We start from the raw sequence: 13,214 nt of genomic DNA on the forward strand, positions 1-13,214 counted from the left end.
ACACACCTGGAGAGAGTTCAGTAACACAACGCACAGGTACACACACACACACACACACACCCACCTGGAGAGAGTTCAGCAACACAACGCACAGGTACACACACACACACACACACACCTGGAGAGAGTTCAGCAACACAACACACAGGTACACACACACACACCTGGAGAGAGTTCAGTAACACAACGCACAGGTACACACACACACACACACACACACCCACCTGGAGAGAGTTCAGCAACACAACGCACAGGTACACACACACACACCTGGAGAGAGTTCAGCAACACAACACACAGGTACACACACACACACACACACACACCTGGAGAGAGTTCAGCAACACAACGCACAGGTACACACACACACACACCTGGAGAGAGTTCAGCAACACAACACACAGGTACACACACACACACACACCTGGAGAGAGTTCAGCAATACAATGCACAGGTACACACACACACACACACACCTTGAGAGAGTTCAGCAACACTACACACAGGTACACACACACACACACACCTGGAGAGAGTTCAGCAACACAACACACAGGTACACACACACACACACCTGGAGAGAGTTCAGCAACACAACACACAGGTACACACACACACACGCACCTTGAGAAAGTTCAGCAACACAACACAACACATGTACACACACACACACGTAAGCTCACACATGCAAACTAATTCGTAACATGCAAAACTCAACATGTAAATGGCATTTATTTGTGTGTGTGCGTGTGTGTGCGTGCCTGTGTGTGTGTGCGTGTGTGCCTGTGTGCGTGCCTGTGCGGTTGTGTGTGCGTGTGCATACATGTATGTGTGTCAGCTGAGCTCCAGGCTAGAGGTGGTGCAGCAGGAGTCTGAGGAGAAGGTTTTCGAGCTGGAGAAGACACTGATGCAGACCACTAAAGAGACAGAGCTTATTAAGGTACCTCCTCTTCCTCACCATACATTACTTTTTTACTATCGGTTTTGTAGAATGCTCAAGTTTTATTGGTCAATTACGACATTCTACTGTCTGCTATTTAGTCTGTTATTTCTGAAGCAGGCGTCTGCTATGAATAACAGATTGTTGCTATGGACGAAGTGGAATCGAAAATACAAATATTTCTTAGCTGAAAAAATAAAACATAAACATTTAAATATTTTTATGATCAATAAAATCGTTTGTTTTTTTGTCGTGTTAGTGATTGACCTAGGAAGCTGCTGTGTAATTATTGGGCTAATCAGGGGCGTAGGAATGAGTTTAACATTGGGGGGGACACATATCGGAAACCTGACAGATCCGGTATAATTTTTAGGTGGGACAAATGCGCCTGTCTCCGATATTGGAGGGGACACGTCCCCTCCGTCCCCCCCGGTTCCTACGCCCTTGGGGCTAATGTACAGCAAGGTCATTATTGTGAAATAAACCCCACATAACACTCTACTTCCATTACGTTCCATTAAGTTCCATTATTATCCATTACATGAAGCTAAATTATATTACATTACATTAGGCTACATCAATTTGCATGAAATTACATTAGGCCCTCATATGTATGTTTTCCCATTGACAGCTTCTAGTGGCTGGAGTTGTAGCTACAGTTATGTCGATATCATATTCGGTTACTGTCATCTGAGATTTTCCCACGGTGACGATAAGTTAATGTACTTATCACTATACCACAAGTCAAGTTTCTTCACATTCATTTTCTTTAACTCTCATTGCATCTCTACAAAGTAACTTTACATAACCTAAAAAATCAAGGAGGTGAATTGAATTGATATTCAAACACATCATCATTACTCACTCATTATTATTATTAAAAAGAGCCAACTGCCATGATGATTACCTCATCATGACTAATGGTTGTAATATCCAAGATAGAGGTCCTATAGCGGTCACTCTGTTGTTCTTCTAGGAGAGTCTCCGAGAGTCCTGTTCCAAAGTGGAGGAGCTGCAGCAGAGAGAGAGAGAGAGGGAGATAGAGCAAGAGAGTGAGAGGGAGAAGGAGCTAGAGAGAGAGCGAGAGAGAGAGAAAGAGCGAGAGAGAGAGCAGGATCTTCAACACTCCACCCAGGCCCTCAGAGAGCTTGAGACAAAGGTCCAGATCCTGGAGCAGTTGGAGTCCCAAGTCCAGGTTTTGGTGGAGCGGGGTCTGGTCCGACTTGAGCGGACGCCGTCTGGACAGGTTGACCTCCAGGTGGTCTCTGGAGACCCCCTGGTGCCTCCCACAGGTCAGACCTCATCTCTGGGTACCTTACCTCACACCGAGACTTGACCAAACATGACAGATGTTTTGCACATCTCAACCCACATCCCACCTTCTTCCAGCCTTTTCTATCCTTAAAGTTGTTCCTAAAGCTGAGCCACATCTTAACATCTGAATCTGAATCAAACACTGGTTAATTTGTTTTATCTTGATTTGTTTTGGCTCGACCTGCAGACACCAGTACAGAGTTAGACTGAGTAGACTCTGCTTTGGACTGCAGAGTTAGTTCCACAATGTTTAAACAACTTCAGGGCAAGCGTCTAACACTATGTTGTCCGGAACACATAACAGTTACATATATCACATTGAATGATGCTTCTAGGAGTGAAAATAAACATTTTTGTGATATTTTAAGAGACTGTGCATTTGAAACAGTATTATATACAGAATGTCTCCCACTTCCTCTGAATGTTTTTTGTCCATCCCCTGACAGTTCAACACAATATCATGGATGTTCTTCAGGACCTCCCTACTGAACCACAAACCCCGCCTTCAGAACCAGCGGCTTCTTTCTTAACCGCTGCTGAAGAAGCTCCCTCATTGGCCAGTGTTGAACAAGCTCCTCCTCCTTATCCAGCTCCACCCCCTCCTGCTGCAGCCCCGCCCCCACCCCCACCCCCACCTCCTCCTCCTCCTCCTCCCCCTCCCCTTCCTCCTCCTCCCCCTCCAGCCCCACTCGCTCCACCTCCTCCACCGCCCCTAGGGGCTGCTCCTCCACGGATAGGTGGAGAAGATAAATCCACAGGTGAGGAGAGGGGTTGGGCCAGCTAGGGGGAGGACCTACCAAAGGGGTGGAGTCACATGTTTATTGTTAAAGGGGCCTTACTTGTGTGCACTAAAGCCATCAAACGTCTGCGTGGACACTCAACACCCACATTATAGTCGTTACAAGCGATTAGCCGTGACAAGCAGTTTTGAAAATCGGCCTCTTCTGACATCACAATTGGGCGTGTCCACCTGGATGCATCACTCGTGAATCGACGACACTCATTGGGTGATCAAACCAAGGCTGTGTGTTGTGGTTCTCTGTGCTCCAGTCCACCGCAACAAGAAGACCATCCAGACCAAGTACCGCATGCCGCTGTTCAACTGGCAGGCCCTGAAGCCCGACCAGGTGGAGGGCACCGTCTTCAAAGAGCTGGACGACGAGCACGTGCTGGGGGTGAGAGGTCAAGCGGGCATACTCAGCAGAGGGCGAATAGTGCTTTACATGTGCCCGCCACTGGAGGTCTCCCTCTCCCTTCTGCAGCCCCTCGCTGTCTCCCGCCCCCTCCGTTCGCCCCCCCCCCCCCTTTCTCTCCCTCTCCCACCAGGAGCTTAATGCCTCTTATCCCCTCTGTCCCACCAGGAGCTCTGTCTCTTACCCTTACCCTCTCTCGTCCACCGGGGTCCCTAACAATGTATCTCGCCCCCTCTCTGTCTCCCACCAGGAGAGCTCTCTCTCTCTCTCTCTCTCTCCCTCTCTCTCTCTCATTCTCTCTCCCTCTCTCTCTCTCTCTCTCCCTCACTCTCTCTCCCTATCTCTCTCTCTCTCTCTCTCTCTCTCCCTCTCTCCCTCTCTCTCTTCAGCAGCTCAATGTATCTCTCTCTTCCTCGCCAAGGACTCAATATCTCTCGCCTTTCCTCTCTCTTCTACCTGGAGCTCAATATCTGTTGACCTTTCTCGATCGCTTTCCCTACACTAGCTCAATGTATCTCTCTCTCTCTCTCTCTCTCTCTCTCTCTCTCTCTCCAACCTGGAGCTTAATATCTTTCGTCCTCTGGTCATCCCCAGGAGCTTGATATCTCTCGCTCTCTCTCTCTCCCACCAGGAGCTCAATGTCTGTCGTCCATTCTTTCTCTCGCCCTTTGTCTCTCCCACCAGGAGCTCAATGTCTCTCGTCCTTTCTCTCTCGCCCTCTGTCTCTCCCACCAGGAGCTCAATGTCTCTCGTCCTTTCTCTCTCTCTCTCTCTCGCCCTCTGTCTCTCCCACCAGGAGCTCAATGTCTCTCGTCCTTTCTCTCTCTCTCTCTCTCTCTCTCTCTCTCTCTCTCTCTCTCTCTCTCTCTCGCCCTCTGTCTCTCCCACCAGGAGCTTAATGTCTCTCGTCCTTGCTCTCTCTCTTGCCCTCTGTCTCTCCCACCAGGAGCTGAACATGGAGGGCTTCGAGGAGCAATTTAAGACCAGGTCCCAGACGGCCCCGGTGGACCTGGGCACGCTGAGGGTGAGGGTGGTCCACAAGACGCCCAGCAGGGTGTCCCTCATGGACCCCAACCGGGCCAAGAACCTTGCCATCACCCTGCGCAAGGCGGGGACCACCCCGGCCAACATCTGCACCGCCATACAGACGTATGTTATCCAAGCATCAGTGTGTTGACATGGAGAAGTTGCTTAAGTCTGCTACATCAACTTAGTTTCCGACATAATTTGGGCCACAGGAAATGGTGTCTGTGAATTGTCACTTTCCGATGGACCGCTTGGATAATTGGCCTTTTGCTTTCTTTGCTTGTTCGATTTGTCACGGGAACAGATTTGATGTTGCAGATCGCGATTTTTCACAACACTCCTGTGAAGTAGAGCTCTCTTAAATAAGGGAAACGGAAGCATGACGGTGCCGCTTTAATGTGTGGTCATAAATATGGGTGTAAATACCATAGTGGGGAGATCAGCTAAATGGCTTCGCTAGACAAAACCATGAAACATTAAAGAGCCTCAAAGGGCATAGTCCAAACAAACACCCAAACATCATCAATAATTCTCCACTTAATTTCTTAATTAGCAAACAGTCCAAGGGTGTATTCTAGTTTAATATGTGAATGTGTAAATAATTGAGCAGGTGATAAAAAAATAAGATAAACATTATAGCGCCTGAAGCTTCTCTCTACTATTTACAATTTCATCGTTTAGCAGACACTTTTCTCAAAACCAATGCCATTAAAGCTAGGGTAGGCAATTTGGAGAAACTGGCCAGAGTAGGCTAGATTAAAAAAAAATTGACTACCCTAGCTTTAAGACACAGGGAAGCTTTAAGACACAGGGAAGCTTTAAGACACAGGGAAGCTTTAAGACACAGGGAAGCTTCAAGACACAGGGAAGCTTTAAGGCATGCTCTCAATTCTGAGCTACCTCCTTGTTCACAGGTACAACCAGGAAGCGCTGAACCTAGACTTCCTGGAGCTGCTGGAGCGCTTCCTGCCCTCCGACTACGAGCTGAAGCTCATCCAGAAGTACGAGAGCGAGGGCCGTTCCCTGGAGGACCTGGGGGAGGAGGACCGCTTCATGGTGCAGTTCAGCAAGATTCCCCGGCTGGCCCAGCGAATCAGCACACTTGCTTTCATGGGGAACTTCCCCAGCGTCATCCTTTCACTCCAGTCGGTGAGCTCTGATGGGCTAAGGGGGGGTTAGAAAGCGGGGCTTAGACGGGCGGGGCTCGTCAGTATAAAATTATTCCTGGCTGCTTTTCCAAAACCTGTAGTAGTCTCTGTTTTATCTTGTGTGTTGTTTGATTTTGCGCTGTGCTTGTTTTGAGGCTTCTTTGGGCAATGACAGTGTTGTGTATCTCATCTTAATTTGGCCATTTATCCTAGCCCTGCTTTAACATTGACAGTAAATTGAATTCAGGTTACGGCCATGTCTAAAACCTAGACATCTGTCCCTGTGATTGTGTTTTATAGAGAGTGAACATTAGCGTTGTTGTTATTACCTTCTGTCCAGCAACTCAACGCGATCATTGCTGCCTCCATGTCCATCCAGTCGTCCAGCAAGCTCAAGAAGATCCTCGAGGTGACTATGCTAAGCTCATGTAGCTCACGTCTCCGACCGTAGCTGTATAGGGGTATACTGCTTAATGCAGTTCATCATCTCTTTTTTTTCCCAGATCATTCTAGCGTTTGGGAACTACATGAACAGCAGTAAGCGTGGCGCAGCATACGGCTTCCGACTGCAGAGTTTAGACCTGGTGGGTCATCTCACTATCTGATGCCTAAAACTACAATACCCAACTAATGATGTCTTAAGACTACAGTCCCCAGCAAGCAATACCTTAAGACTACAATACATAGCTAGCAAAACCTTAGCAATACCTTAATCCTATTGTCACTATAACTGATAAGTAAGTGCGCTTAAATTGAATACATGTGTACATGGTCTTTAATCCTTTAACATATGTTCGTATGGCATATAATCCTTAGAATATAATTGATCTCGGTCTGTTTCTGAAGCTGCTGGAGACCAAATCCACAGACAGAAAGCAGACATTGCTGCACTTCATAGTGGACATCATCCATCAGAAGTACCCCGAGCTTCGCTCATTCTACACAGAGCTGCACTTCACCGACAAGGCTGCCCAGGGTACCTGTCTGTCTGTCTGCCTGTCTGTCTGTCACTCAGTCCTTCCATCTATCCACCAATCGATCTGTCTGTATTGAAAATTCTACTCTATACATTCTTTCACTATTGTAACTGTTCATTTTGTTACCAATATACCAAATATTGCACAATAGCTTCTATAATTAAACACTGTATTTTTTAATAGCTTTTTTTTTTTGGAAAAGTTTAAAAAATTCCCCTAGAATATCAAGAAAACCTTCAAAGGCTAATGTTAATTTATTCCTGTTTTTAATAAAGTGATTCATGTCTTTACATGTCCTTATCTATGGAGCCAGATGTGGATTATGAACCAGCCCGGTTATCTATAGCGCCAGATGTGGACTTATATTCTAGAAACTTCACTCTGGGGACGAATCACATTAACACTGCCTGCATCAACCAATCTACTTGACCGCTTCTCTCTACAGACCCACTGATTGGTCGAAATTTTGACCACTCAAGTCTTGTCTGACGCCACTTCTCTTTGACCTCTGTTCATTTAATGAATTGTTAACAAATCAAGTCTGCTTCACTCTCTCTCTCTCTCCCTTCTCTTTCTCTCTCGCCCCCCTCTTTCTTTCACTCTCCCCGTCTCTCTCTCTCTCCATTCCCCACTGCCCTCTCTCTCCCTTTCTCCAATAGTCTCTCTGGAGGGAGTACTACAGGACGTGCAAGCTCTAGAACGAGGCATGGAGGTCACCAGGAACGAGTACGAAGCAGAAGCAGAAAACGCCATCCTTAGTCACTTCCTGTCCAGCACGGCCGCGCCGCTAGACGCCGTGGTTGCCGACGCCAACACCGCCCAGGTCAGGACACTGCCCCGAGCCCCTCTCCCTACACATCCTAACCCCAGATCTGAAAGACCACCTTAGTGGTTTCAGGTGGTCTTTCGGGGTCAGCTGACCGAACATGAGACCCAAGACCAGTGATTGGGTTTTTAAAGAGGTGCTTGGAAGCTGATAGGTTAGGATGTTTGTCATCCAGCCAAAAAAGGTTCTGGGTTCAATCCCCAACTGCCTGTAGTCATCTCTCGCAACGAATACCTGCTCATTAATGACGCCTTTATCATATACATATCAAAAAACAAATAAACCAGCACCCACTGTAAGTGGCTTCAGAGAAGGATATCTTAACAATGAGGAGATAATTAAATAGTGATTAGACAGTCGGCCGGTAAGGAGTGTGTTCTCTGGGGTTCCAGGAGGCGTACGCGACGGCCGTAGAGTACTTCGGAGAGAGCCCCAAGACCACCACGCCATCGGTCTTCTTCCCTGTGTTCGCCCGCTTCATCAAGGCGTACAAGGTCAGAGGTCAAGCTCACCCCTCAAGCTCCATTTTGACGACGTCGTCGTTATAACCAATGCTATACCACTGTTATGATTCAAGCTTGATGATGAATCCGTTTTAGTGAACATGTAAAAAAGAATACAAGCAAAATAATGAGAAATAAAATGCAAGAAATAAAATGTAATAAACAAATGGAATCCTCAGGATCCTAAGCAAAAAGTGCATAGCTCAAATAATACAGCTCATGTTCAAAAGGGATAGGGAGAAGTTGAAAACAATAAAAGCTTCAAATGACACTGAAGGCCAATGCCAATGCTAATGCTAACCCCCGCACAGCAAGCCGAGCGGGAAAACGAGCTGAGGAGGAAGCAGGAGAAAGGGACCGCCGAGGCTCCTCCCACTTCACCCAAACCCAAATTCACGGAGAACAATAAGGTACCCCTGCTGCTGCATCCAATAATAACGACTCCGCGTGCTGTTCAGAGTTATTTTAGAAAATAGGTTGCAAAGCACAATTTTTTCGTTTGTATAAATTAGATGAGTACTTTATTCATCCCCGAGGGGAAATCCTCTAAGTTCAGTTTTTGTAGCTGCTCCAATTATGGTTGTAAGCTTCGATTGTTCTCAGTCTCACTTTTAAGTCTCTTTGGATAAACACGCCTGCCAAATGACTCAATGTCAAATGTAATTAAACAGACAACCCTTTGACAATAAAACAAGCAAACAAAAGATCCCCCCCCCCCCGTGTTTTTTATGGTTTTGATGGTCTCCCTTGATGGTTCTGGGTTCTCCAGGTCCCGGCGTCTCCCAGGTTACCCCAGATGGAGCTCCTGGCTGAGCTAAAGAAGCGACAGAGCACTCCGCTGGTCCGAGAGGGGAAGGATGGCGCCATAGAGGACATCATCACAGGTAGGAGGAGATGGAGGGCTGCTCTCCTGGATGACTGTAATGCTGCTGAGAGGGTAGGGGAGGTAGGAGAGGGTAGGTGGGGGAGGGAGAGGGTAGGAGAGGGTAGGAGATTGGAGGGGTTGGCTAGGAGAGGGTAGGAGAGGGTAGGAGAGGGTAGGAGAGGGTAAGAGAGGGTAGGGGAGGGTAGGAGAGGGTAAGAGAGGGTAGGGGAGGGTAGGAGAGGGTAAGAGAGGGTAGGGGAGGGTAGGAGATTGGAGGGGTTGGCTAGGAGAGGGTAGGGGAGGGTAAGAGAGGGTAAGAGAGGGTAGGAGAGGGTAGGAGAGGGTAGGGGAGGGTAGGAGAGGGTAAGAGAGGGTAGGGGAGGGTAGGAGAGGGTAGAAGAGGATAGGAGAGGGTAGGAGAGGGTAAGAGAGGGTAGGGGAGGGTAGGAGATGGGAGGGGAGGGTAGGAGAGGGTAGGAGATGGGAGGGCAGGGGAGGAGAGGAGAGGGTAGGGAGGGTAGGAGAGGGCAGGAGAGCATAGGAGAGGGGAGGAAAGGGCAGGGGAGGGTAGGAAAGGGTAGGAGAGGGTAGGAGAGGGTAGGGGAGGGTAGGGGAGGGAAGGAGAGGACAGGAATAGGGAGGAGAGGGTAGGAGAGGGTAGGAGAGGGGAGGAGAAGGTAGAAGAGGGGAGGAGAGGATAGGAGAGGGTAGGAGTGGGTAGGAGAGGGTAGGAGAGGGTAGGAGAGGGTAGGAGTGGGTAGGAGAGGGGAGGAGAAGGTAGAAGAGGGGAGGAGAGGGTAGGAGAGGGTAGGAGAGAGTAGGGGCGGGTAGAGAAGGAGGTTGGTGGGGGAAGGTAGGGGGGGTAGGAGAGAGTAGGGAAGGGTAGGAAAAGGCAGGGGATGGTGATGGTAGGAGATGGTTTCTTGTCCTACATTTCTTTCTTACTACAACTCCTTGTCATTTTAACTCAATAGTCTTTCTTGCCTTAGTGCTTTCACCTCCTTTGCACTTTCGATTTTCTGTAATCGTTTTTGTATTCTTTCTTCCACCCTTTTTCCCCCTCTCACTCCCTCCATCTGTCCCTCTCTCTCTCTCTTTTTCCCCCTCCCTCCCTCTCTCTCTCTCTGGTGGCTTCAGCTCTTAAGAGCGTGCCCTTCACGGCTCGCTCGGCCAAACGGTCGTCTCGTTTCTACAGCGACGCCGTCTCCTGTGACGACGGACTGTGCTAGCTCCCTGCGGTATGCTCTGGACTCTGCCCCTCTCTCTCACCCACCACTCCCTCACTTTCTCATTCTGACTCTCGCCTTCTTGCTCCCTCGATTTCTTATGCTTTCAAAGTCTCTCATTTTCTCCACAGAGGGGCCAGGGGGTTTAGACAAATACCAATGAATCCTAGGCTCCATTCCAAAATGTTCAGCGAGGACAAAAAAACTGAGATTTAAGAAGCGAGTGCGAGTGGACTCGCTACAGAACGACTACTGGAATGCAACCCCTAAACGTAAAGCCCAAACAGGCATGACACGTGTGGTCATGTGCTTTGGGCTTAAGCTAATCTCGGACCAGTAGGGCAGTGGTCCTGCCGGCAACCATCAGACTCCAGGTGGTACCATGGATGAAAGAAAGGAAAAAGGACAAATCTAAGCGTGTTTGTCTCTTGTGCCCGGCTTTAGATCTGAGGAACCAGCCGTACCGCAGGGCAGACGGCGGAAGGCGAAGTGCCAAGTGGAAAACCTCCCAGCAGCTCCAGGTCTCCTCAGACATCTCCCTCTGAGCGACTGGAACACACCAGATGACACCAGATCCGACCAGACAAGACCTGATCCGACCCGATAAATTATGCTAGCCCAGATTACACTAGACCAGACTAGATGAAACCAGAGCAGAATAACAAGATTTGCGCACAAAGAGCTGCATGTAGAGGCCAAGCAGGAATAGGATCATATATAATATATATATAATGTGCTGCCTTCAAAGTGACAGAACAAGGTCAGATCTCTGCCACCAAGGACTAAGAGTCGCATAAGAACACACACACAAGCATGCACACACACACACACACACACACACACACACACACACACACACACAGTGGTTCCTTTCTTGTTAAACATCTCATGGTTCTTTCTCCACAGACCTCGTCTGGCCATTAAGTTTCAGAATCTGTTATGTCTTTAGACTAACAGGCACATGCTAATGCTAATTCTTATTATTTCCATCTCGACCGGTTCTGTTAGACAATCATTAGAAAGAGGAACACCGATCAGAAACAATGTGATAGACTGAGCTGCCGGTTGCCTATTTACCATGATGCATTAGCAATGGTTACATTTAGGTTGTTAGAGACGGTTGAGTTTAGGCGCAATGGTGGTTATGTTTAGGGTGAAAACATTTTTTAAGGTTGCATTTAGGGTGTGGTTAATTCAGCGTAAGGACATTGGGACAAGCAATGCATCATGGGAGAAAAATGTAAAATCCGCGCTCAAATCAAGGGGTTTATTAAGTTCATCTTTGAACTCTATGAAAGTGTAACATGACTGGATAAAATTGAATGTGCATGCTTTAATCATCTGAGAGAATTTTAGATAAACACGTTAAAAATCAAAAAGATTCATAATATTTTATTAGCTATATTTTTCATGAAATTTGAACTGCAATATGATATGATGTTCTAATATTTGTAGTTCCATATAATCCAACTGAAAATAGAACTGGATGAAAGTGTTTTTATTTACTTATTTTTTTCAATTTTAAATTAATAAAATTTTATACCAGTGGAGCTCAGTTTGTTGTGTTTTAGCTTGGGAGGATGAAAAAAAACAATCCAAAATTTTTCCAAAACAATAATTGAACTTTTACAAAAATTACTAATATAAGTGCCAATATTAAAGATATAAACATATGAATTAGGGATTAACATTTATATACATTTTATGACTATATTCATCTTTAGATTATTTAACCTAATTAGTCACTTAGCAGAGACTTACAAACCCACTGTACAAAGCAACTTACTGTAAGTGGTGTTGTGCTTTCCAACTTCCGGTTGTGGGTTTGAGGCGTTGGTTTGAAACAGCTGAAGGTCCAGTTCAACTGACCCTAGATTAGTAATTTAAGATATAACATGTTTCACTACACGATGAAGCTGTAAAGTTGTTCAAGGTTATTAGATGTTGTCAAGGTCAAAGGGAACGTCATTACCAAATCAACATCATATAGTAATATCTATAATTCAACAGAACCAAAATAAACAGGAGAAACACACCTTACCTGGTGCAAGCAACAGCTCAGCAGTCGTCATTGATCCTTGTTAGACGACGCTGCAGCTGAAAACATTCTCCCACACATCGAGGTCTGAGCAGTCAGTGAAACAAAGGTTTTGTATAAGAGGGTCACTTTTATTGTCACAAAAACACGACAGGAACGTACAAAAGCAGCCACCATCCCTCGTCACTGCCCCGTTTCTCCTCAGATTCTCTCCGTCACACGTCTCTTCCTCGCTCTAGGTTGGTATTTGGTGTTGTGGTACGCAAGTATTTACTCATTCTTCACGTTTTCACAAACAACAACAAGCATCACTCCCACACTCAACAACAAGAAGTTGATGTACAATATTTGAAGTAATACTTTGAATATATACTCTGTTTTTCTCACTGCCCTCTGGGGGGGCCAACGTCATAGAAAAGCTTGATGCTGTACACTGATTGTTTCCTGTATTATGTGCTCCAAACACAGGTAGGACAGTAGTATACGTACAGTATTACAGTAGTATACATACAGTATTACAGTAGTATTCATACAGTTATTACAGTCAGACCTGGAGGGCCCAGCGTGCAGAGTATCCAGGAATGTTTACAGTACACATGCCACACGTCAGAATATCGGCTATAAAAAATTATAGGATAACTAGAATAAAAATAAAAACAAGAGCTTCACGTAAAAATGTATCTGTATTGTGTTACTTTGTTGAGTATATACTGTACAGGAACATCTAGAGAGAACAACCACACGTTCATCGATTAACCATTGATACTCATTGGTTAGAGGCTCGGGCAGAGTATTCTGAGGATACTCGGCAACTAGAGGTACTACGGGAGGAAGACAGATACGTTATGAGTAGAGGTTCAGGCTACTCTCAGGAATACTGCGTTCGTGGTTCAGACAAACTGACAGTTAAAACAAACAATGAACTGCTATCCAGGTCCGGATGAGATGAGATGTACTTTATTAATCTGGACGTGAAAACAAGGTTTCAATCGAATGCACTGATGTATGTAACGCGATATTCTATTGATTTGACTACAAACGCACCGGATCAATAAATATAATAAGCTTTGCTCCTTAGGAAACTTGGTGTGTCATTCCATTTTTGTCCTTGTGTTTTCCATCAACATAACATTTATTATAACTACCAGAATGTAATTG

General features: G+C 46.3%; 1 protein-coding gene across 1 annotated transcript in view; it reads left to right on the top strand.

Annotated features, from left to right (window-relative positions):
- Positions 1-11,568, top strand: part of LOC307090711 (formin-like protein 1) — a 24,830-nt gene extending 13,262 nt beyond the window's left edge. The window contains exons 13-26 of the mRNA XM_079757464.1: positions 839-940; positions 1,917-2,232; positions 2,701-3,012; positions 3,305-3,429; positions 4,394-4,596; positions 5,388-5,622; positions 5,962-6,030; positions 6,125-6,205; positions 6,468-6,597; positions 7,258-7,421; positions 7,817-7,918; positions 8,239-8,337; positions 8,697-8,811; positions 10,463-11,568. Coding sequence (XP_079613590.1) covers positions 839-940; positions 1,917-2,232; positions 2,701-3,012; positions 3,305-3,429; positions 4,394-4,596; positions 5,388-5,622; positions 5,962-6,030; positions 6,125-6,205; positions 6,468-6,597; positions 7,258-7,421; positions 7,817-7,918; positions 8,239-8,337; positions 8,697-8,811; positions 10,463-10,563 — 2,154 coding nt within the window. The 3' untranslated portion in view covers positions 10,564-11,568. The remainder of the gene's footprint in view (positions 1-838; positions 941-1,916; positions 2,233-2,700; positions 3,013-3,304; positions 3,430-4,393; positions 4,597-5,387; positions 5,623-5,961; positions 6,031-6,124; positions 6,206-6,467; positions 6,598-7,257; positions 7,422-7,816; positions 7,919-8,238; positions 8,338-8,696; positions 8,812-10,462) is intronic.
- The last annotated feature ends 1,646 nt before the right edge of the window (positions 11,569-13,214 follow it).

The sequence above is a fragment of the Pollachius pollachius genome, assembly GCF_949987615.1.
Source record: "Pollachius pollachius genome assembly, chromosome: 19".
Taxonomy (NCBI): Eukaryota; Metazoa; Chordata; class Actinopteri; order Gadiformes; family Gadidae; genus Pollachius; species Pollachius pollachius.